This window comes from Paroedura picta, chromosome 8 (assembly GCF_049243985.1).
Source record: "Paroedura picta isolate Pp20150507F chromosome 8, Ppicta_v3.0, whole genome shotgun sequence".
Lineage (NCBI taxonomy): Eukaryota > Metazoa > Chordata > Lepidosauria > Squamata > Gekkonidae > Paroedura > Paroedura picta.
The window spans coordinates 77,000,007-77,025,480 of NC_135376.1; the positions used below are offsets into that span (position 1 = coordinate 77,000,007).

The following is a 25,474-nucleotide window of genomic DNA, read 5'->3' on the forward strand; positions in this document are numbered from 1 at the left end:
TCAACCTAACTGCGAACATTACATAAATTAAAATGAGACACCGCCAACAGTTGGGACATATCAAACCCATTGAACCCCACCCCTTGGCGTGGCTCCAGCTTCTCCCTTAGTTGCTACAAACGAAATGATGCTAGTCCCAGACAAAGAGAAAAACTCATGAGAACAGCAAACAGTTTGGCATACCCTCAAAGTGATGGTGCGCAGAAGGCATTCAGGGTCTTTTCTCCATTTTGTTTTGTTAGTCATTGGCAAAATGAGTAGAACTGGGGAAGAATGAAATTATGGAAGCTCCTCAGCTTTTGCTTTAATTTTAGTTGGGTACGTAAAAGTCAGGGGAGCATTTACGGAATAAACAGATTTGCAGAACAGTCCTAAGCAGCATCGTGTTCTTCTATGCCCGTTGACTTGGATGGGCACAAAAGGGCGTGGCCGTGTTTCGGATTTCACAGTCAGCCTCCTTGGTCTTTCAGGAGTCTGGGAAGTCTCAGCCATTGGTGGCAACAGTCTTCCAGTTGCGTGGACAGTGTTTGTGTTAGAGGGCTCCAAGTCCACGCCCAGTAGGTATGAGAACTGCCAGGGCTACAGTCGCAGAGCAGTGGAGGATACCCATTCTGTAAACCTGCATTTAATGTTTTAAGTTGGCTTTTCTCAAGATGACAGAGAAAAACCTAGAAAATGAGCAGTTGTTGTGGCAGCCTGTCAAACTTCCAATAGAGATCAATGCTATTCAGATGTACCTCTATTCAGGATACGTGTCTCTGTGTGTGTAGAGACCCTTGAGTTTTTGTGCCCCTAGATGTGCCATTGATTTCACCACCAACCAGCCTGACTGCTGTGGTTTATTAATGCTAGCTGTGCATACACCTGGGGAAATGGCTTCCTTTTTTTAAAAAAGAGTGTGTCAATTATTTATTGTATGGCATTTGTAGAATAGGCAGGAGATCCGAGGATTGTCTGGCAGCCAGGCAGGGGGGGATCTTCAGAGGTGGTTTGCTATTGCCTGCCCTTAGTGTTCCTTGGAGGAACTATCACCAGAATCCCTGGAGGTCTCCCATCCAGAGAGTAGCCAAGGTTAGCCCTACGTAGCTTCTAAGGATTGGGCTTGTCTGGGTTATCCAGGTCAGGGTGGCATCAGTGTATGTACACTATATATGCATGGCACCATGAATGAATATGTATGGCACCATATGGCAGCTGTCTGCCTGCTTTGTTGTTGGGTCCCAGCTATGTGTGCCTCTGGGCAAAAAGACTAAGAATTGCCACTCACCTTTTGCAGCTCTGCTTCATCAACAGCCAGCTGCCCCGATGCTGCTGAGCTGACCCCTTGCTCACAGTGGCAGCCCATCCAGGGGATGGAGTCCCGCCATGCCTGCTGCGTCACAAGATCAGTGGTGGGAGCCATAGGCTGCATTATACATGTTGGTGGTCCACGTGCAACCGGCAGGTCGTATGCTGCCCACCCCTCGTTTAGGGTATGCTAACGATGCCATTACATGCCCCGAACGAAAGTTGGAAAATATTATTATACTGGTGGATCTGTCAGAAGTAGACGAAATTGTCCTCGTGTTTATGCGGCCTAAAACCTTGCGACTTGTTTGAAAGCCGTCTTGAGTGTTCAAAGGTGTGCAGCGTCCTCTCTGCGCTCAGGTTCCAACAGCGCCCTTAGCAGCGCAAGAAGGCGATTGCCACTTCCATCGCTGTACGTGTGGCATGATGTTCCGCGTTGTTTCTTCTAATGCGGCTTATGGAAAGGTAGAGATTACCTGTGCCACCCCCGGTTTCCCCAGGGTACATTATATCTCAGCTTTTTAAAGTGCAAACAACTAACACACTGGCAATTATTGCTTTTACTACAGTAGCGATAAACACAAGAACACAGCTTGAGAGTCCTAAAGGTGCCCCTGGACTCAGACTTTGTTCTGCTGCTCCAGGCCAACACGATGGCCCACCTGCACCTATGAACCCAGCAGCGAATGCCTTTAAAGTTCAGCAGTCAAAAAATTGGACTGATGTTGCTATTTAATTTGAACATGTTTGGCTAGATATTTTTTAGTGCATTGAGTTTTTTCTGTCCGGTTTCTTGTCATAACTATATGAAAGGTTCAATATGCATTGTATCCATTATGAATTGCACTCTTCAGTGGCACTTTATTTATCTATAATTCCAGACCGCCCCTCCCTAAGAGAGGGCTTGGGGAGGTTTGCAACAGTAATTTTAGCATTTAAAACAATGAACACAATAAAACATAATAAAACACAGAGAAATCATGCAGGTGGCCTGCCATTCTGCCAATCGCCACTGTCCAGCTAGCAATTTTGAGTTGTAGAAGTAATGGAATATATCCCAGAGGGAAGGGGGAATCCTAAAGTCGAGGGGGAGAGGAGGGCAGCCCACATTTTATTTTAAAACATTTATAACTCAGCTTTCCTCCTCCTCAGAACCCAAGACAGATAACAGTGCATCAACATAAAAAGATATTACTTAAAACGTTAGATCATACACAACATGCAAAATATCTGTCCAGATGTCTGACACTTCTTAGAAATGTCATTTGCGTGCCCTATGAAATGAAAAAGGTTTCTATAGCTTTCCTGAAAGCTAACAGGGATACACTCCCTCATCCCTCCAGGGGGCGCTCATTCCCTAATTGTGGGGCAACTGTGGTGAAAGCATGCATGACTTATGGCCAACCGTGCCCCTGAAGGCACTTGGAGATCTAAGGAATGCAATTGATATGCAGGTTCACCACTTCAACTATGCAGGTCTTAGGCCATGAAGGGCTTTAATCGCCTACAGCAGAGTTTCTAAACTGCGCTGTCATCGCCTGAACAGTTTTTAAACTCCTGTTTTCCAGGACTGCGGTGTCAGCAGCAGCCTGTTCCAAAACCCAGCCAAGCTCCACATGACCCTTGGGACGCTGGTGCTCCTGAACGAGCAGGAAATCCAGAAAGCACAGGAGCTTCTGCAGAAGTGCAAAGAAGAGTTTGCAGAGTGAGTAAAGAAGAGATGGGTCGATAATGGGCTATTTTGCCAGCCGCTGTAGCTGTTGCCAGAAGGGAACCGGTTCTAGCAGAGAGAGCACCATGGTGGTGGGAAGTGCCAACAAGCGGCAGCCGACTTGGGGCAACCCCATCGAATTTTAAAGGCAAGAGACACTCAGGTGTGGTTTGCCATTGACGGCCTCTGCGAAGGGACCCTGGCGGTCCTCGGTTGTCTCCCATCCAAATGTGAACCTGTGCTGACCCTGCTTAGCTTCCAAGATCTGATGAGATCAGTCTAGCCTGGGCCGTTTAGGTGGGGATGGCACAGAGATAAGAAATATGTCTCAGTTTGCAGCAACCCAGCGAGCCATTCTTAGCAGCAAGCAAAAAGAGCGCACAAACCGAGAACAAGGGCTTAATTGTATTTTGCTCTTCATGCCAACCAATTAGGAACACCTCTTGGCTTGTAATATTGTTAGAAACAAATCCACCAGTTATTTTTCCCTCTCTGTAGCCTGTGTTGTTTGTATGCGGAGGGAGAAATATCCCCCCCCCCCAAGAGAATCAAGGAAGGTGGGACTGCTTTAGCATTTTTTCACGTGCAGTCTTTGACAAGCGTCTGTTTTGCCTTCTTCCCTGAGATAGATTCCCTGAGGCTTTCCCTCAGGAAAGCCTGGGCAAAGAGAGCATTGAAGACCTGTAAACTGTAAACAGCCCCAAATCAGTGATTCCACAATTTGTGAATTGCCATCCTCTACAGTTCAAAATTCCTTGATCTGGAAAGCCCAAGCAAGCCTGATGCGATCAGACCTTGGAAGCTAAGAAGGGTTGACCGGTCTAGCATTTGGATAGGAGACCTCCAAGGATCTGGATGGAGTTCCTCCGATGAACACTAGGGGTCATGGTGCAGAGGCAGGCAACGGCAACCCCCCTCCAAACATCCCTTGCCCAAAAGCCGAGAATCCTGGCCTGGCTCTCCTGACTATGCTATACACATCGTCTGCCTGCGCTGACAGGGTAGTGGTAGCGTATGCTGAGAATAAGGCTCCACAGTGGACCACAAACGGTGCTTTTCAAGGTTTTGTTCTTGTTGCAGAATCAAAACAAAAAAGCAGCAACCCGAAGTCTTCCTCTCTGAAAAGAGTAGCCGCAAGCCTCATGGTTTCTGTGGTTATTCATACAATCGCATGTAGATGAAATTCTCAGCCATTGTTTTAACATGTGATGCTCTTGGTCTTTCATTGTGCATGAAAGAGATTCTGCGGCAGCTCCTACTAGTTAACATTTATTTCGTGCCAGCCTTCTGCGGTTGCATTACCTTGACATGCGGCAGTGGCTGCCTAGAAGGTTTGCAATCTGCATTCCTAAGAGAAGGGAGTACAATTTCCCTCTTTCAGTGACTCTCTGCCCTCGCCCTATAAAAGAGCTCTCTTTCCTCCTTTGATGGAGCTGTTGATGTAGCCTGTGCCGCTACCTACAAAAACAACTGGAACAAATGCATTGTAACTTCTATGGTGGGGAACGTAATGCTACTCTGGGGCAGCATGGCAGGAAGCTACACAGATACCGGTTTCATCCCCTTAGCCTCCATCAGCCAGAGGGGGGTCCAAAAACCGTCCTTTTCTGCTGTTGTGGTTCTTTCTTACTGCAATCTGGCGCAGATTTAGTCTGTGCCTTCTGATTTCAGTGGGTTTAGATGGGAATAAAGAGCCTCTTGTGGCGCAGAGTGGTAAGGCAGCCGTCTGAAAGCTTTGCCCATGAGGCTGGGAGTTCCCAGCAGCCGGCTTAAGGTTGACTCAGCCTTCCATCCTTCAGAGGTCGGTAAAATGAGTACCCAGCTTGCTGGGGGGTAAACGGTAATGACTGGGGAAGGCACTGGCAAACCACCCCGTATTGAGTCTGCCATGAAAATGCTGGAGGGCGTCACCCCAAGGGTCAGACATGACTCGGTGCTTGCACAGGGGATACCTTTACCTTTACCTTAGATGGGAATAACTCTGAACCAGATTGCCCTGTCAGTGAAACTACCATAGTTGGGAGCAGCTGTCTGAACAGCTCCTGGTTGGGAATCGTAAACCCTTGAGGCCTTATTTGCTGGCTGGGTGCTGTTGTGACTGCTCCCATGGCCTGAACAGCCCTGAGCCATGCAGTAGCATCAGGGGGACCTCGACTCCAGCAGCTGGCTCTTCCTGTCCACAGCGGTAGAAAAGAGCAAGAGTCCAGTAGCGGGCTTTCTCAACCAGGGCTTTGTGAAACTCTGGGTTTCTTGAGAGCCCTGGAAGGGTTTCCCGAATGGGTAGGAATTAATTAATTTTTCATATATTTTTAAAAATTTGCTAAACATTTATCAGGTAAATTGACCATATACAATCATGTTGACCCAACGCACCTTCCCAAAGTGGCCAGTGATGGGCTGGGAGAGGGTGGGCAGGGGAGGGGCCCCAGGTAGGCATGGACACAGCTATGCTTTCCAACCGTCTTCTGCATGATCGGTCCACTTCTTGAGGCCAGAAGAATGTTTCTGGGTTTTCTCAATGGCAAAAAAAATATGAGCAAGGCTGCCATAAAGACTCACAAAACTTGTGGCAGGGGATGAGCTTTCTTGAGTCACGAAGTGAGCAGTGACTCACAGAAGCTCCTACTTTGTGACAAATTTTGTTAGCCTTTAAGGCGCTCCTGGACTCTTGCGCTTTTCCACTGCTAAAGACAGATCAACACAGCTACCCTTCTTGACCCATCCACAGCACAATGGCTAGGATGAACATAACAGCAGAGTTGCTGGAACCCATGTGTGTCTAAGGTTCGAGGGAGCTTAATATTATGGGAGACATCTGGGTTGTGTAGTGCTGTGTGAGTTGTCCTGCTCTAAATAGCCAAGAGCATACTAGAAGCATCAAGCGACCTGCTTGAATCTGTATTGAAGTGATAGAGAGCAGGATGGATATTTCTGGGTATAAGTCGCACGAGAGGGGCTACTATAAATTAAGAAGCCGTAGGTACAATCAGGAACCTGAACAATGAGCAATCAGTCTGTCTTCTAGGGTGGAAGCTGGATGGTATGCTATTGGGAGTCCTGCTGTTTTTCATAATAGAAATGGGAGTGCAACCGTGTTGGTGATTAGCTTAGCCACGTTCCTTTGAGATCTTGAAATATGCAGTGGCCTCCTAATATTAAATATGAACAAAATTTGGTGTTCTTCCCCCTTTTCTGAAGTGCAATTGCTGGAGGCAAACCGCTCACTGTGGAAGTAGCGGGAATAGAGTACATGAATGATGATCCAGCGATGATGGATGTCCTCTATGCAAAAGTTACCATGAAGGATGGATCCAACCGGTATGTTTCTTCTGCTTTTCTGTGTTCATTTTCCCTCCACTAAGGTATGGAATGATATTTGAACTGGCAACAGTAATGCCATGAGAAAACCTCTCCGTCTCAAGAGTTTGATTGTTCCTGCCAAAGGACGTGTTTCCAGACACCGAGGAGCTATTTCTATTTCTTCGTCAACCAAGATAGGTCTGTAATGGCTTTGCTCTTGAGCTGATGAGGTGGTATTAATGAAAGAGGATAATTGCAGAGCATCCATTTGGGACGCTTCTGCTTAATCTTAGTGGTTCCAAAACCCAGAAGGTATTTCCTCTCACCTTGCCATCGATTTAAGGACCTGGTTGGAAGGAATTAACTTTGCGAGCCAGTGTGCATGCATCTGCTACTCAGCTCACACAGTTTTGTATCACCCTTTGCTTTGATTACATTTCTGTCCACTGGAATGCACGTTTACTGTGTCTTTTGCTTTATAACTGCTGTGCTTGTGAAACCTGCAGAAGCGTATGGGAAGAAGCCCTGTAAGGATGACGCAGCCAGCAATGAGGACCATCCCTTCACCAGTTAGAGAATAGTCCATGGGATTATTGGTTAGGGGCCGTGGTTCTGTGGCAGAGCATCTCCTTGGCAGGCAGGAGGTCCCAGGTTGAGTCTCCAGCATCTCCCATCAAAAGCCTCAGCTGCTAGGGGTTGTGAAGGCAGGCCTGGGGACCAGCCATGCCGCTTGGTGAACTGCGCTCCCTCCTTCCTCCCCAAACGCAGCCAATATTGCCGCCTCTCAGTTGGAAGCACCGGGAGGCTCAGGAAGCTCCTCCAGGCTACAAACGGCAATGCAAGTGTTGGCTGGGGTGCAGCGCATCTTCAGGTGGTGTGCAGTGGAAACCAAATGCAAGCAGGGAAGGGTGACCTGAACAAGTTCGGTGCTGCAAGCGTCAGGTGGCATTGAGAGGCTGGAGTGGGGAGGTGACAGCGATGCTGAGGTATCAAGGGCCTGATCCGTTCTTAGGCAGCTTTGTGTTTCCAGCTCCAGGTAAATGGAGGAGCCAAAGATGAGCCCCCCTGACGAGGACCAAAGGGCTCCTAGTCCAGCCTTCAGTGCTTTCCCTTCCCCACCATCTTCCTCTAGCATGAATCCCCCACCTTTCCTTCAGTGGCCTTAAGGAGAAGGAAGGGATACAATTGCCAGCTCTAACCATTGGCTGAGGCTCGCCAGGTTTCTACTCTAATTATGATTTGAAAGCAAGTTTTGGAGCAGGTTAGCAAGAACAGTCGCACTAGGTAAGTGCAGCATTCAGTACCTGCAGACGAATGTGGCATGCAGATTCATTTCCAAAAAAAGAGCATCTTTTAACTTTGGAAGAGGAACTATTGGAAACGTACGACAGCTCAAAAGGAATGATGCGCTGCCATTGAGGGCCTGGTTAAAGAGTCCGGTGAGAAGCTGATAAGGGGGGGGGGGATCAGTGCTTTGTGGTCACCCCTTTGCACAGTATCTTTCCTCTTCCCAAGTACCCACTCCAAATAACGCTAGTGTCCATGTCTTTACCTCATCTCTTTATTCCCTTCTGCCTCAGTTCTTTGCCCCCCAAAAACCTTCTTTTTTTTTTTGGTGCAGATATGAACCTTGGAAGCAGAATAAGTCATGCAAAATTAATATATGCAAATCTGTCCTCCACTAGCATTGTATATGATTTAGCTTTTCTTAGCGCCACTGTGGTTATTAGAGGCTTACATTATATAGATTCATGTCGCTTGCTGGTTTTCACCCCCTGCCTTGCTCGAAATCTGTTTGGAAATTTATTACAGTCCCTCCAGGTCCCTTGGTGCTCTCACTTTGCAACATGCCTCCCAACCACTCCTGCTCGGTCAGAATCTGCCCAGAAGTCCGGCAGGTGTTCTGTAAGTGGCTGTTGTATGTTTTTGGTCATAGCCTCAGGCTTGGGAAAGAAAATTGAGAAACATTAATTGCTCACAGCTCCCAAGCTCTTTATTCCCCCCTTGCCCCCAAATGGAAATCGCCGATTCTGTGACCAGAATGAAGTCAACAGGTGTGAAGTCAAAATATTCAGTTCCAGGAATTTGTATACTAATTGCAGTGTTTGATGTTCTTGTCGGAAGAACTCTGCAGCAATTGCATTTGTCCTGAAAAGAAAGCCTTGGGAAGACACTTGGGCACATTCTGTACTCACTATTTTTTAAGCGTTATAAGAGCCACTGATCCTTATTTGGGTCCTGTCCTTGGATCTGCAAATGTTGTTATTCCTGATTCTGAAGCATGATCACTGAGTGCTCCTTTTGGTACTGTAAGCGGCATTGTCAAAAAAATCAGGAAAAAATGTGGTGACTTGATACTGTCTCCTGTCAATCAACATTCAGGCAAGTACGTACATTTCATTGCTCTCATCTTCCTTCACTCATGCTCCACCTCCCCCCCCCTGCCCTTCTCTAGAAATAGTAGAAATGACAATCTACTAAACTAAGGAGAAATGGCAGGTCTCTTGTGGTTGATGAAATCCTGGCTTGCAAGTTCTTATGTGTTTCTCGGGAGACAACCCTTACCTGTAGACAAATCCCAAAAGATCTGTCTGTCTCACCACCACCCGCCATGGTTTATTTGTTAATGAGGACATGAACACTTGGGAAGATGTCCCCTCCAACTACTTGGAATGTTAAAGAAGATGACATATTGGCAGGTTTTGAGAACAGAGAAAGGGAATGGGAAGGAAGCCTTTCGGAAGCCACTTTCTCTTCCTTGAAAGTATTCAAATATGAACAGGTGAAAGACCAAATAAGCAAAACCAGCAAAATTTCTCAAACTTGCACCCTATCAGTGAATGATCCAGGAGGGCAAGTTAAGGCATGGGGGAATGCCTGCATTTAAAAGAAGTTTAGCAGCTATAGCAAAGAACAATTCGATTTTACTCAGCCCTGATTTTTAGAAGAGGGGGCCGATAACGCAAAATAAATTTCTATTCTGTAATTATTAGCCAGGATGAAAGCTGGAAAGCCATTCACTAAAATGGAAAACTCGGAAGTGCCAACAGTGCTTCCCTTAAAGTTGCAAAAGGCGAGCACTGCTGAAACCAATTAGGAGAGACCTCAGCACATCGTCAGTGCTGGGAGCTTGGCTGGGGGAAGAAAATTCAAAAGAGACAGTACATCTGTTCCCAGAAGAATGTGCAAAGGGAGCACATTTTTTCGATTAAGCAGAGAAAATACACTCTCAGATATACCAGGGGATAAGTTTGAGTGACTCTGTGTTCAATCCTGAGCAGGGCAGATTTGGGGGGGGGGGGGGGGGAGGGAAGCAGCATCAGAGTGGCCACTGGCCTCAGGTGCAGATTGATTTTCTTTAACCCAACCAAATGAGCTTCAAAACCCCAGTGCACAATCAACCTTGGAAAAATGAGAAGGAGCTGTTTGGTGTGCTGAAATTCCATCTCGTAGCAGTTGAGTTTCACTCAGGCCTCTCATATAGCTGAACTTTTGGCAAACCCTGTCTACGTGTTTTTTGGCCTACACAAATAAAAACCCCTAAAGATGGAGCAACACATTAGGTTCCCAGGTTATTTTTCCTGCTTGTTTCTGTTTTTTATATAAGGAGGGCTTTTAGTTAAAGGGAAAAATGGTCTTCTCCCTCTCTGTTTTTGTTGTTTCTGCAGCTTGAGGATAATGGTTCTTGGTAGGAGATGAGGATAGAGAAATGAAGATAGAGAATTAAATAGCTGCTAGTACTCCTCCTTAAAGCACACCCCATTTTGTTGCCAAAAGATAAATAAAAATAAAACAAGCACGGGGGAAAATAACCATGAAGCAACATATCATTTCACCCTGAGGTTCAAAAGATTCAGGAAGGCCCACTAGATCCTGTCCTGTGATTTATGCACGTAGTTTTAGCTAGGCTAAGCTATGGCCACCAGCAAATAGCATAGAGGTTGTAATTCATTCATTCTAGAATACCTACATCATAAATATGTGCAATAGCAATTTTTAAAATTTTTATTGGTGCATGAATGCAACATGTCAGATTTCAGCCCCTCCCAAAGTCGTCCTTCATAAGCAGTCTCTGATATATGATGAAAAGTGCCTTCCTCTTTCTTCATCATCAGTCTAAAAAAGTACCCTGTTAACTGATTGTGGCAATGTAAGAGGCAGATGTCCTTTCCAGGCTGTTGTGTGTGCTCCTAAATAGCTGATTCTGCAAAGCAGAAGAATCAGGTTTCCCTCTATTGCTTTGGTAATGTAGGAGATCCTCTCGGCTTTTGATTCAGACCGGGTGGAGGGAGCAAGACAGAAAGAGACAAGGTCGTACTCCGGTGACTCCTTGGTAGCAAAGACTCTCACTGTAATTCATTTTAATTTGTCTCATTTCTTTGATTAATTTTATAACATCATAAAACACCATTTCACTCGAGCTGTTCTGTTAATTTGTTTTAGTACCGTCTGTAATGATACTTCTTTCATTTGTCATCACTAATTTTAAAAACCACTGATGTATCACCAGAAATGATGGTGGGGAGGGGGGGATTCAATCAGTAAGATGAGAAATTGGCCAGTAACCGCCTCAGAGGGGCAGCTCGGAGCTGTATAGCATGAGCTCATCCGGGATTGTCAAGCAAATGGTGCCTGGAGGGGGAGGCAGAATTATTATTCAACCTCAGTCCTCTGTGTAGGCCTTAAAGGCCAAGGCGGCAACCTAGAGCTGGGAAGGAATGAACCAGCTCGCTATTTATGCTCCTAATGGGCTTAGCGACAAAATGGTAGAAGGCTTCACATTTTGGGTAATTATCTCTCATTTTAATGGATAGGGATTTTGGATTTAATGAATAGTCTCTGTTGGGCCACGAGCTTTACTCAGTGCTTTGAAGGAAGACATGGCACTGAAGAACTGCACGGCTTTAAAAATGCGGTCATCCCCTAGCATGCACTTTTAGCTGACAAGTTAGCACTAATGTGAGTGAGGCATCACAGTTCCATGCATGGAGCTGAGCGGGGTAATTGGTCAGACTGTACCTGATGTAATGCGTGCAGTTCTGGAGGCCTTGCTTGAAAAAGGACATAGACAAAATTGAGAGGGTTCAGAGGAGAGCGACAAAGATGATCCAGGGCCTGGGGACCAAGCCCTATGAGGAAAGGCTTGAGGGACTTGGGAATGTTCAGCCTGGAGAAGAGGAGGTAGAGAGGAGACATGATAGCCCTCTTTAAGTATCTGAGAGGTTGTCACTTAGATGAGGGCAGGGAACAATTTGTTGGCTGTAATGGGTTTAAACTAAGTGTAGAACAGTACCAGCTAGATATCAGGAAGAAATGTTCACAATCAGAGTAGTTCAGCAGTGGAATCGTCTGCTTGAGGAAGTGGTGAACTTCCCCAAACTGGCAGTCTTCAAGAAGCAACTGGACATCTATTTCTCCTGGATGCTTTAGGCCAGGGGTAGTCAACCTGTGGTCCTCCAGATGTCCATGGACTACAATTCCCATGAGCCCCTGCCAGCGTTTGATGGCAGGGGCTCATGGGAATTGTAGTCCATGAACATCTGGAGGACCACAGGTTGACTACCCGTGCTTTAGGCTGATCCTGTGTTGAGCAGGTGGTTGGACTAGATTGCTCCTATGGCCCCTTCCAACTCTATGATTCTAGATCCAGCAAAACCAACTTCCACATACTTGATAGACTACCTAGTCCTTTAGTATGACTTCTAAATAGTTTGCAGTCATAGTCAAAACTGGTATCCTGCATGTGCTTTTAAGAAGGTGTAAAATCTTTATATTTCCTCATCTTTGGAAGATATTAATATGGAGAACCTCGTATGGGTGAAAATATGCATCGGTGGCAGCTCAGGGACTGAAGACAAACTTCTAGTGAACTAATAATTGGGGCCATTCCGCACCAGGATCTATGTGGCAAATTGGTTGCGGGACGAAAAAACGCCATTTTAAGTTGTGGAATTCGTCGTTATGCATACCTGGCTTTGTAGTGGAATCCAGTTGCGTTTCTATCGTTTCCCACAGGTTTCCGGTCTCGGCAAAAATCGCTAGCCAGGAAGCGATATTGCCGAGCTCGTCTCACCCCTGGCCGTCAAGCAGCCAATGGGCGGCCGTTATCATGATCCCAAAAAGCCCCTTGCCCTTTAAGGAAGTTAAAAAAAAAACAACAACGTTGCAACGAATCTGCGTTGATTCGTTGCAACGGAGAGACCCATCTAGGTAGCAGGTGGTGTTTGAGCTGCCGTTTCATCGTTGCCACGCTCCCCACGAGTGAAAAAAAAAATTAACCCCCCCCCCGACACGGGCGCGATTTTCGGCCGAAAATACAGTGAAAAATAAAGGGAAAATAAACCAGCAAACGGGGCTGTGTGTTGTTTCGTGCTTGGTGACTTAAAACAGCTCTGCAGCCAGGGAAGCCTCGCTGGGTAAACGAAGGCTCACCAGTGTTTTTATCCCCACTCGCTCGGAGAAAAAAAATGGCGATCGCTTCGCCAGAAGATCAGAGGAGAGAGCTAGGGGGAGGGACTTTGCAGAAACCGCAACAATGGTAACGCACAGAACTTTCCCGCTAGTGTTGCAGATTGGTTGCAAGAGTGTAGCGCTTTCCGAAGGGTGAATCCACTTTTTGGGATTTCCCTGAAAGCGCTACAACAAAGCGCTTTTTGCAGATCAGTTTCAGGAGTGTTGCAGATTGTCAACGACGTTGTATATAGCAGCAAAACAGTAGCGATTTCAATTTGTAACCATTGTGCTATTTTGGACGAGTGCGGAATGGCCCTTGGTCTTGATTCCTTTCGCAGAAGTAACTAGTTGTGACTCGTGACCATTGATGGCTTTCTGTTAGAAGTCAGAATTAGCCAAAGGTAGAACCTCTGCTTAGCTCTGACTGCCCTGGTCAGATGCCTGTTTTGGGGCAGGATTTCTCAACCAGACCAAGACTCCCTTCAGTCCTTTAAGGTGTTCTGTTCCTCCGATGGAGATCAATTATATTGAGGCAGAAATGAAACGGCAAAGAGAGATGCTTTGATGTTGTTACCTTGGGATTTTGTGGGTTTTTCCTCCCCTCAGTTACTGTCAGCCCATGCTCTGAGCTCCAGCATGAGATAACGTTACCTTCTTTTTTCCCATTGTGGAAAGGATCCTAGCTAAATAAAACAAGCAGCTGAGCTATGCAGCTTTGCACTCCCGGTTATGTAGGATCCGACCCATTGTTTTGAACATCCCAAATCTAAAATATGTTGTTATAGAAATGTTAAAGTTGGTCTTGATTGCCTGTATTTTCTTTTTGCAGGCTTCAGCAAATAGCAGACAGATTGATGGATCGGTTTCTGACCTCAGGGCTGATGCTGAAAGAGTGGGATAGAGTGAAACTCCATGCTACTGTTATGAATACGCTTTTCCGGAGAGATCCCAGTGGTGAGCATTTGTAAAGGTCTCCTTGAGAAAATAGAGCAACTGTTTCGATTCTTGAGAATTTTGTATGATTCCTGGGTTTGCTGTGCTCATTTGTCATGGTTTGGGCAGAAGATAATGGGTTCATGACCCTCACGAGGACTTGAGTTTCTACATCGGGGTCATGTGTATCTAGAGTTATAATTGGAAGAAGACATTTAGTTGAAGTATTAAACTCACTCTTTTATGCCCAGCAGACCCTTGGTCCCTGCTTCTCATGCTGGAGGGAAGTTGGGATCTCGTTTTACCTTCTAAACAAGAGTGCCATTGTCTTCATCAATATTTCTGACATTTAAAAATGGATTGCGTTAGACATGACTAGTTGTAAATTATAGCTGTGTGTATAACTTGTGCCTTTGCTTTATACTGTAAGCTAGTTTTCTTATGGAATGTCTAAATTAGTAAGCAAAAGAACGACTGATTAACTTTACAAAGAAGTTCTAAGAATATCTTCAATCAGTATCAGCTAAATCCTGAGAATATCACTCAGTATCAGCTAAATCCTGAGAATATTTTTACTCTGTATTAGCTAAATCCTGAGAATATCACTCAGTACCAGCTCAGTCCAGAGAATATTTTCACTCCATATTAGTGAAATCCTGAGAATATCTTCAGTCAGTTTTAGCTAAATCATTTCTTCACACAGTATCATCACTTTGCTTAGATCACGTGCGTGGTGAAAATGAGGACATTTCTAAATTCATCGTGTTTTAATGACAAAAGGAAGGGCATTCAAGATTAGATCAGTTTCAGTATTCTGCTTTGATTTCAGTGGCTGAAAGAAGCTGGATACGAGGCTGTTTAATGGCTGCAAAAGAAAAAATCATATATTCTATCATTTAAATTCTGTATAAGTAAAATTTCAAACTGAGGCACATTCTTTTCACTTGCATATCCTTTAGTGAGTATGTGTTTCACTACCAGCTAGAACAGTATGTGTGCTCTCATGCACAAACAGTGCTATTTATATCGCTCAACTGGACAGTCTTTACACAACACAATGAGGGGAGAAGCTGCTGAGTTGGAATTCATATACAGATTTGATATTATCAGACTTAATAGGGACTTATGGTGGTGAGTTTTCTACAAAGGGTAATTGACCCTTCTTTTAGATTTATGTATCCTAATTTGGCAGCAGAAGGAAGCAATCTACACCCACTCTTTTGTGTTTACTCTTTTGGCTAGATCTTGTTTATCCCTGCAAAGTAGTATAACAGACCTGTGTCCTGGGGAACTTGGCCTTCCAGTTTCTCTTTGTAATACCCTCACCACCACTGTCGGTAGATTTGGGTACATATATTTCTGCCAACTGAATTTGCATTTCATGCATCTGACATGGTGGACTGTGGCTCACAAAACAAATTCACAATGAATTGATTAGTCTTAAGGGACCAGATGACACAGTTTATTGTAACAGATCATAGCAATGTGTACCTTTTTGATAGCTTAGAAGAAGGAGGAATAGTTAACTTTTTGTGCAGTTTCAGTACCTGATTTATCAGGGGCACCTTCTGTTGGTAACCAAGGAGTCCCTGTTTGCAAGCCTAAATTCAGGGCTGTTTTGCACAGTCACTTTTCACAGTGAGGTCTTCTTTGAAGGTCCAGGTTTTCAAAAACTATATCAATTTCTCGCACCACTGGGGTAGTCAGCAGTACTTTTCCTTCATCCATCCATTGATAAATATAAAAATGAAATAAGGAGGAGAAAAGAAAAGATGTGGAAATTAGATCAATAAGATCTGCATAGTAGGATCAGTAAATTGAGAAAGATATGGAGTGCTTTGTGGGGTACAGTTAACCCACCACACATTCCGTATCTCAGTTCCTTCTCAGACCATTTGGTATCTCAGCCTTCCCATACCATGACGCACATGATGATGATGATGTCATCCGTTCAATCGTGTCTGACCCTCAGCTGTTCTATAGGAAACTCTTCGCCATGCGCCCCTGTCTCTGACTGCTTCATGACTCACATAGTTCCTTATTATTTTGTGGATTAGAAACTTGTTTGAAATAAACTGAAACTTGAAGACTTCAAGTACTGAATTCTGTGTCCTATAGATCAGGAAATGCTGGCAAGGGCTTATGGGAATCATAGTCCATGGACATCTGGAGGACCACAGGTTGACTACCCCTGCTATAGATACTTGCAGTCTCATCAAGAGACCGGGCAGGTGTGCAGAGCTGGCATAGCCCTAGCTAAGAATTAATTTGTCTCCTTTGGTACAAGGATGCATTGCACGGTTTCCTGATTTTCCTTGGTGCTTTTAGGAATGGCCTCTGCAGTATGATTGGATATTTGATGCCAGACTCAGTCATTCAAGAGACAAGAGAATGCTTTACTGCTGCAATATGCCTTGACAGAACATTGAATATGAGACTCTGGTTTCCCGTAGATTATTCTATTACACTGTGCTGTCAGCCCTGCATAATCCTCGCAACAATACTGATGACTCTAGGAATTTTGGCAGCTTACCCTTGGAAATAATCTTCAGGTTTTCTTTTTCACAAAGAAGGTATATGCAGAGTTGTATGCCCTGTGCGGAAACCATCGGCTAGGAAACATAAACTGTAGCCTCCTTTGTTTATATTGCAGCTGATGAACAAAGCACCGCAACCACCAGCAAATCTTTCAAGGGAAGGGAGTCGTTTGATGGCCGGAACATAATGAAAGTAAGTATGAAATGGACTGAGTAAGTTTGGGTGAGATGACTGTTCAAGAGTTGCATTTTGAAAGTTCTGTATGGCATCTTGATGGAGCACATCGACTGTATATATTGGGGGGGGGGAGCCCAAATTACACTGAAGTTTGATTGGAATCTCTTACATTTGCAAAAAATACGCAGGAGCTGTGGCCAAAGTGCAAGGAGCTAAATCTGTAGTGAGATAAAGGAAATGTCCTTATTGCAGTGAGATAAAAGACATGTCATGAAACCCTGGTTGAGAAAGCCTGTTCTAGAGATACATGTGTCCTCACGCATTCTTTTTTGTCCCATTTCCTCTGTAGCCGGAACTGCCCCATCTCCAGTTTGGCCAAACGGCAAAGAAAAAGGGGAGCTGAAACCCTTAGATAGGAGCAATATATTGGTTGGAAGTAGGAACAAACAAAAACAGATGTGTATATCCCGAAATAACTGCATAGCTATATCTTATTGAAATCAGGGTCACGTTTCTGTGGGAGCCTCAATTTCAGTGGGACTCTGCGACTGCACCCAGCAAATGCAGATAATTGGGAGTGAAGTTGAGATTAGGAAGGTTGGTCTTTGTTCTGACTCGGACTCTCACGATTTTCTGTACCTGTGTCAATATTGTACTTGTTTTCCTTCCCTGAGACTTGGATCTATAAGTCAGTCTGGATTTAGGACTTTTATTTACAAAAATGGACCTGCCTTAGTTGTCGTGATGGGCAAGGCTTGCATGGAAAGAAACGGTGGGAGTGTGACCTTACTGATTCTGCCGGACTTTTCCTCAGCACTCAGTACTATTGAGCATGATTAGATTAAATAAACAAATAAGATCAGGGCTGGAAGAGCTAGAATAGTAACTATGACATGTGAAAGAGTCTTGCTTGGGAAGGCATCATCTCTTCTCAGCTCACTGCTTTCCTGTTCTCCTCAAGTTCAGGGCACCTCATCTCTAGCAGGATGAAGAAGCTGTTGTTTTCAGAGTAAAAACATTGCTATTTGTTTTCCGTTAATGGAGCTGTGTCATGCCATGTGTTTTTGACAACCAGAGGCGTAAATGGAGAAGGGGAGGGGAAACCCACTAGTAGTGCCTTAGCAAAAAGGTAGAGGAGGACCTGTCAGAGTTCAGAAGACAGGCACATAACCCAAGATAATTGTACAGCCATGAATGGCATCTGGAGAAAAGCCCTGCATAATTTTGTAGGTGGCGGTTATAAAATAATGGTACAAATATGGCATCTCACTGCTCTGTAGCACTGGAACGCCCTGCGTGCTTCACAGAAAATTAAAACAAATGACGTCCTTGCCCAAAGGCTTCGCCTCTAAATATAGATGAGTCAACAAAGGCAAAGGGGAAGATGACTGAAAAGGAGATCTGACTACCCCATGTAAACTCCGGGCAACGCACTTTCAAAAATTATAGGATCACAATTGCAAGGTGATGGAAGCAGCTTGCTTTAAAGCACACACACACACAGAAAATGACAGCAGGCAAACTGTTCAGGGCAGGAAAGTAAACAAGGCAAAAAAGCAAGCAGGAAAATAGCTGAACAGATATTTAAAGGAGTCATTCTGAGGCAAGAGAACTGCAATTTTGGGAGAAGTGAGCGAGAACGAGTGAAATGAAGCAGGGGTAGTCAACCTGTGGTCCTCCAGATGTCCATGGACTTCAATACCCATGAGCTCCTGCCAGCATTTGCTGACGGGCTCATGGGAATTGTAGTCCATGGACATCTGGAGGACCACAGGTTGACTACCCCTGAAATGGAGAACTAAAACAAGGGCTCAGAAACAGAGGGTGAAGCCAACATAGTGCGTGATCTGGGCTGCTGTTGACGGAATGAAAGATGCCAACTGAGGAGGAGCCACATCATGAAGAGGCATTGAAGGTGCAAAGATGTTTATATGGAACATGACTTACTGGCGGCCAGTGGGAAGAAGGATGGAGGAAGGAAAATGTGATCAATGAAAGAAATAAGAAGTTCAAGGTGGGAAGCTAGTGAACAAGGAAGCACAGTTTTCAAGGCAGGGCATAAACAAACATAGAAGTAGATAAAAAGAACAAAATCACATTTAAGGGATGTTAAACTGCAGGGGGGGGCAAGAGAAGTTACTTAGCAACAGAATGTATGAAAAGGATTTAAAAGATGCACCTTGAGTCTACACATCACAAAAGAAGGACAGGCGACCATTGGGCCTGCCTTGAGTGACAACAAAGGAAAGAGCTGGTTTAGCTAATTAAGTCTATCAGTGTTTACTTTAAGGTGTCACTAAGTCACCCAAGCAGAAATAGCAGAAAAGCAATTAGTGATCTTGGAGAGAACAAATGGAGACAGTGAAGGAGCAGAAGCTAAACTTGACTGTCATCTGCATGAAGATGGTAATTTAAGGCAGAGAGACAGACAGACAGACAGAGAGAGCGAGACAGAGAGAGAGAGAACTCCAAGGTAAAGATCCAGTGTGGTATAGTAGTGAGAAGTGCCAGACTAGTATTTGGGAGGCCCGGGATCTGAATCCCTACTCATGCCCTGGAAGCTAGCTGGGTGACCCTGGGACACTAACTTTGTCTCTGCCTAGCTTACCTCCCAGGGTTGTTATGGGAATGAAATGGAGAACAATGTAAGGAGCATTGGGTCCTCGTTGGGGAGAAATGTGTGGTGCCCATGCAACAGCAACAACAAGAAGAAAGAAATGGGGATCAAGAACGAGGACGGCGATGCCCAAGATCTAGAACGAGAAGGGGCGTGCCAAGCACTCAGCATGGTGGGCACCGCAAAAAAAGAATGCATACATTTCTGCAGCAAACAGCCCTGAAATAGACCCCATTACACCCTGCTTCAAAAACTAAAAAACGGATCTCTGGAGATTCCTTTGCTGCAGGGCAAGTGGGGGGGCAATTTGGGTCTGTGTCTCAAAAGAAAAATTTAAGTACGGAAATGGATTAAAAACTCGACCCCTTAAAAATGCAAATCCAAACAACATGCCTAGTGCAGAGACAGGCTGTGAGTCAGGTTTCAAATGCAAGGTTATGTAGAAAAACTTTCTTGCTGGCTGTGCTATGATTGCAGGACTGTTCTCCATGCTGGAATCTTCTAAGTCCAGAGCCAAAAAAACCTTTTGAGCGATTTGTAAGACTTTGTTTGTATGGGGCTGACTTGGGTAGCAAGGATTTGAGCTGGCTGCAGTAGGTCCTTTAACTAGGGTTTTAATGCATTTTAATTTTTTGCGAGTTCTATAGTGCATCGCAGCAATAAGGAACGAGCACGGCCATTCATAGCAGTTCCCATCAGCATTTATTGGGCCTGCTTTAAGCTAAGCATTGGTCCTTTACTCCACGAGTATGCTACTTGCCCTTAAGAATTAAATAGGGAACATAACAAACACTGTGCCATGTAGACACAAGACTTTACCGGTCTCCGGTTCTGTTTTCCATTTTGTCGAAGAATAAGAGGCCCTCCCTCTGCTGGTCATACCACACCCCACTCGCCCCTCTGCGTTTTGACGGACAGCACCCTGATAGGAGACCTGCCTAAGCTGAGAAATGCATTATTCTTTACCGCCCAGCTCTATTGCTTGTCTGGCCGCTGTGCGAGACGTGAAGCAGAGCAGTTGGTGGGTTGTTCCTTTTTCAAGAATCTTTAATTGATTTTTTACTGTTGCAGCCAAAAGGGCCACGGAATGTTTGATGCATGAGAAGGATGCTAACGATTGCCTCTGAGCAAGCCCTCCTGAAAGAAATGCCTTCTTCTGCAAAACCCCCCCACCTACAACACACACACACCCCACGCACACGCTCACATTCCTCTCCCTGGTCACTTGGTATTTCTCTCCTCCTTGTCAAATACCCAGAGCAGCACTCGGTGGCACTAATTAATCATGACTCCTAACTCACCCTGCCAGGAACGGCCATCGATCAGGGGCACATTCCTGCTGCCCTTGCAGGGCTGGGCTAGGCTATCTCCCCCCTCCCGTTTCAGGTATTTGTTACATTCTTTCACAGAGAACATTCCTCCTGCTTGCCACGCAACATCATTAGCTTTGGAGAAGGAAGCCCAACAGTAGGTAATGAAAACAGCAGCAATTACTGTCAGCATAGCCCACAAGCGGCATTCTGCCTGCCTGTCCACGTGCAATAGACTGTATACACTTGCCTCTGAAATTTTGGCTTTTTCAGTTTTGGCTCTGGCTTCAAATTGCTGCTTGCTGATTAGTCATTAGCTTTGAGCTGGCCGGAGTTGACAAGACCCGCTGGTCGGGTTTGCGGTCCGCATTGGCTCATTTCCAGGCCTCTTGATAACTGAGGCCTAGAGCCTGCCCACTAAGAACAAGACCCTTTTACTGAGCGGGGGAGAACCAGAAGGAATTGAGCTCACTATGAAATTCTAAAAGAGACATGGTCCTACATGATCCATAGACAAGTTGTATTTAACATACCTTATGTATGTGTTTTGAAACTCAAATACTTTGGCAACCTCATGAGAAGGAAGGAGTCCCAGGAGAAGAGCCTAATGCTGGGAGTGATCGAGGGCAAAAGAAGAAGGGGATGACAGAGAATGAGGTGGCTGGATGGAGTCATTGAAGCAGCCGGTGCGAGCTTAAATGGACTCTCGGGAATGGTAGAGGACAGGAAGGCCTGGAGGATCATTGCCCATGGGGTCGCGATGGGTCAGACACGACTTTGCACCTAACAACAACAAGAACAACAATGTATGTATTTGCTGTCAAGTCACAACCTACTTATGGCAATTCCAGGAAGGGGTTTTCACGGCAAGTGAGAAGCAAAAGTGATTTGCTGTTGCCATCCTCTGCAATCTTCTTCAGTGGTTCCCCACCCTGGTACTGACCCTGCTTAGTTTCTGAGATCCGGCAATACCATTCCGTGGCCATTTAAACAGTGGTTCTCAACCTTGGGGGTTGGGACTCCTTTGGGGGTCAAACGACCCTTTCACAGGGATTGCGGCAAGGTGAGCAGCTTGGCCGGAGTGGGGGGCGCCGCCACTGTTGCCGCTCCTCTTGCAGACACCTGCACTCAGCCGACGGCCGCTCCAGCCATGCCTCCAGCACAGCACAGTCTCCTGCCAGCCGCTCCAGGTAGCAGCACAGCTTGGCGGGACAAGAGGCAGAACTGAACTGAGAAACCCCGGAAAAAACCGATTTATAGACAATCATGAACAATGGATCTTCATGCCATGGGTCAGTTTCGGTATAATTTTTGTGAAAGAACACCTGCATAATTTTATTGGGGAGTCATCACAACATGAGGAACTGTATTAAAGGGTCGCGGCATTAGGAAGGTTGAGAACCACTGATTTAAAGTATATTAGTAAAGTCCAAAAGCAGACGGAGGTTAATGCCAGGTTTAGGTGCCAAAAGACCTTTTAGCAGCAAGGTAGAAATGCTCTCTGTGTTTCTTTATTCTTAAAAAACAAACAAACAAAACCACGCCTCTGCAGTCTTTGTTCTACCATGCTACTGGAGTATCAACAACCAGTGGTCATTCGGGGAGTCTTTGCATCTCCAGCGGGCCATTTCCAGCGTACATCATTACAAACAGCTCCTTTGCATCCTCCTCAAATTATTGTACTCAAGACTAATTTTATCTCTTTTTTTTTTGTTTACATCCGTTCCATACCCAGAAAATTATTTGGGGGCCTAGTCACTCTCCTTGTACTTTTTTGGCCTGTATCAGCAAATGTTGTAGTCTCCCAACGTCAACTGATTCTGCCACAGTCATCAATATGTTTGTGAAAATAACACCTGAGGTTCAGAGCACCCAGGCATTTTCCATGCGTAAAAGTATGGGACAGAAAGGACAAATGCAGGACAGTCTTTGGCATGTTTACCCAGGAGTCAATCCCACTGTGTCCAGCAGGGTTTAAAATAGGAAAGTAGGCGTAGGATTATAGCAGGAAGTGAGAGGTCAATACTAGAATGTTCCACTGATTAAAATATTTTGTTGATCATTTAAATGACTTTTAATCAGCTAAGTGTAAATAAATTGCATGTTACTAAAGCCTTAATTTGAGTGCTTTTTAGTGTATTGGAAGATGAGTGAGAATTTCCAATTTACTAAAGTAAATCATTCATTCATTGATAGAAGGGGCCATATGTAATATTTTCTTTTCATTTTTCCTGTTGGAATACACCAGAGTCAATATGGCTTCAAAAATCAGCAGTGGGCTGTTCAGTCTTAAAAGCAATTCTCCTTCTTAATGAAGTAAAATTAGGTGAATGCCAATTAAATTGATCAAATTGGCAGACTGGTGAAATGCAAACTGACGGGGAACAGAGATAGATCTGTCTAAAGCCATAGAAGAGTATGAGAGTTGCATTGTTAGTCTTCGAGCATACAGCAGAACCACTTCATGCTTAGTGAGAAATTTACAATTTGAGATGGAAATTTGATATTTTGCCTTATCCTAAGCTTTATTTTGCTAGCCCAGTCCCATCAGATCTTGGAAGCTAAGCACGGTGGGTCCTGGTGTACCCCTTGACTGCTGAATGCATCTATCCAGAGCAAAAAGGGAATGCTTTGGAGCAGAAGCCAAAGATTGTCCTCTGCTGCTCGCGTTAGGCCAGTTGCAGAGAATTCTTTTTCAGATCAGGAATGACTTTATTCACCGTTGGTTTGTTTACGTCATTTATGCCCTGCTTTTCTCCCAAAAGGGGATTGAAAGGGGATTCCAAAGTTCCCCGCTTCTCCATTTTATTCTCACAACTGATAGCACGATGGATCAAAGTAGAGCAATTCTTAAGAGTGCATAGCTTGAGCTAGTTTCATAGTTAAAATCTATAAGCTAAATTTAACTTGGGGGGTGATTTCAGCTACTGTGCAACGAGGTCAGCAAAGCAGGATGTGACCAAGTGGGCAAGGGGACATGGTGTGTGGGACTGTCTCGCAAAATGTGTAGGAACATAGCTAACTAAGCAAAACTGTCAATGTAAGAAGATAAGGGAACTACGTCCGCCAAGCCATAATTTCTGCTAAGACTGCAGAGAACCATAAATATACCACATAAGGGTGAAATATATTTATCCTTGACATTTAACCAAAATATCCTTGTACAGATAAGAAGATATGCGATAGCCGACAGACACCTGTGCATGTCTAAAAAGTTGTTTGTTATACTGTATAAAAGCGCATTGTTGGTGCCTTCCTAACAGAATGCTCCGGTCTTTGCTGCCAAATCCCCCCTTACTGTAATAAAGTTCTGGAACCTCCCTGTTGTGTCCCGCATCGGGTGTTAGCACACCAGGCAAACAAACCCAATGACTGCCTTCGAGGTAGGCTAGTCTGAGAGAAAATGACTGGTGCAAGCTCACATAGGAAGCTGCTGTGGCAGAGCAGGGTTTATAACACGGTCTTGGTCTTAGTCCAGTACTCTAACCCAGTGGTCCCCAACCTTTATTAGGCTGGGGACCGGCAGGGCATTGGGCAGCGCCCGCAGGGACCGCGCGGGCCACGCCCACGAGCCGCGCCCGGCCGCGCCCGCGGATCGGGCCGCGCCCGCGAGCCGCACCCGGCCGCACCCGCGGATCGGGCCGCGCCCGCAAGCCGCGCCCGGACGCGCCCGCAGGCCGCACCCGTGGGCCGCGCGGGCGTGGCCCGGCCCTGATTCCCTTTCCCCGCCCTCTCGCAGTAAGAAGCTTCCCGGGCCGCAAGCTTGCGGCCTGGGAAGTTTATTACTGCGGGGGGGGGGGCGGGGAGAGGGAGCCGCGGCCCGGCGCCATGGCCTTTGCGGCCCGGCGCCGGGCCGCGGCCCGCAGGTTGGGGACCACTGCTCTAACCACTGTACTGGCTCTCACGTAAATCCAAAAGTTTAGAACATTAGTATAAGGTCTCTCCAGAAATTTGCTCTACGTGGCTAACAAAAATTAAATTAAAACAATACATCTATAGAACAATCAATACAACTAACAGTAAAATGATTTATATGTAGAAGGCCAGAAGCCAATAAAGCCAAAACTATGAACACATTTTAGGAGCAAATAAACAATCCATAAAACAGCAGAGAGGTGAATAATATGGGCCAATATTTGGGGGGGGATAGCTAAAAGAAAGGATAAAACATCAGCTTCTACAATTGAGCCAACAGTGATGTTTTAGCCTGGTACCTAAGAAGCAGTAAAGCAGGTACCAGGTGAGACTTGAGGCTTGAGAGCATTCCAAAGACAAGGTCAGGCCGCTGTAAAAATTCTGATCTCTGGTTATTGCCAGTCTCAGTGCTGCTTGGGAGGAAGAAGCTTAACATTATGGGGAGAGGTGGTCCCCTAAGGACCCCTGCCTTGAGTTGCTTAGCACCGTGTAGGTAAGCACAGCCCAGGCATGGCTGGCCCAGTCCATCAGATCTCGGAAGCTAAGCAGGGTGGGTCCTGGTCAGTACCTGGATGGGAGACACCAGGGAAGTCCAGGGTTGCTACGCAGAGGCCGTAAGCGGCAGACCACCTCTGTTCCTCTCTGGCCTAGAAAACCTTGCAGGGTCTCCATAAGTCAGCTGCAACTTGACGGCACTTCCCCCCACCAGAGAAGAACCAGCACTTTGAATTGTGCGGTGAACAATCTGGTCATAGTGATCCTCAACCTGTTTGAAGTGGGGCTAACTTCTAAACCTACCAGACTCCAGGTCCAAATTAACTCCACGCTGCTTTTTCTCTTCCCCACAGTGAAACACAGGAATCTGATACTAGTTAGCACTGAAAAGGTTTCTGTTTCATTTTGCATTTTAGTATTCATAAATATCTAGCGTGGGTCAGGAGCACACTGCATTTCACAGCAGTCTCACGCATCATGCTAATGTGCCCTCGTGTGTCACGGAGCCCCCTTCCCCCGCTCGCTCCATCCATCCTCCCCGTCCCTCCTGGCCTTGAGAATCGCTTACCGCTTTCGGGTTTCAGCCCACAGCTCCAGAGTGGCTGTTGCCAGATAAATTAGTGAATACCTTTTTTTAAAAAAAGGTTAGAATTTAGGATGGATATGTCAGGGTGAGACAGAGAAGAAAGGTCTTCAGAGTTATTTAATCTGCATCGTGAAGTCTAAACCTGCCTTAGA

At 45.6% G+C, this 25,474-nt stretch overlaps 1 protein-coding gene across 5 annotated transcripts in view; it reads left to right on the forward strand.

Moving 5' to 3' along the window:
* Nucleotides 1-25,474, forward strand: part of ASCC1 (activating signal cointegrator 1 complex subunit 1) — a 78,937-nt gene that overhangs the window by 28,453 nt on the left and 25,010 nt on the right. For 4 of the 5 annotated variants that reach the window (XM_077350452.1, XM_077350451.1, XM_077350456.1 and 1 more), the window contains exons 6-9: nt 2,856-2,992; nt 6,197-6,316; nt 13,581-13,705; nt 16,338-16,414. In XM_077350452.1, coding sequence (XP_077206567.1) covers nt 2,856-2,992; nt 6,197-6,316; nt 13,581-13,705; nt 16,338-16,414 — 459 coding nt within the window. Of the gene's footprint in view, nt 1-2,855; nt 2,993-6,196; nt 6,317-13,580; nt 13,706-16,337; nt 16,415-16,748; nt 18,053-25,474 lie in introns of those variants that run through there. The other variant, XM_077350454.1, reaches the window with a different exon arrangement.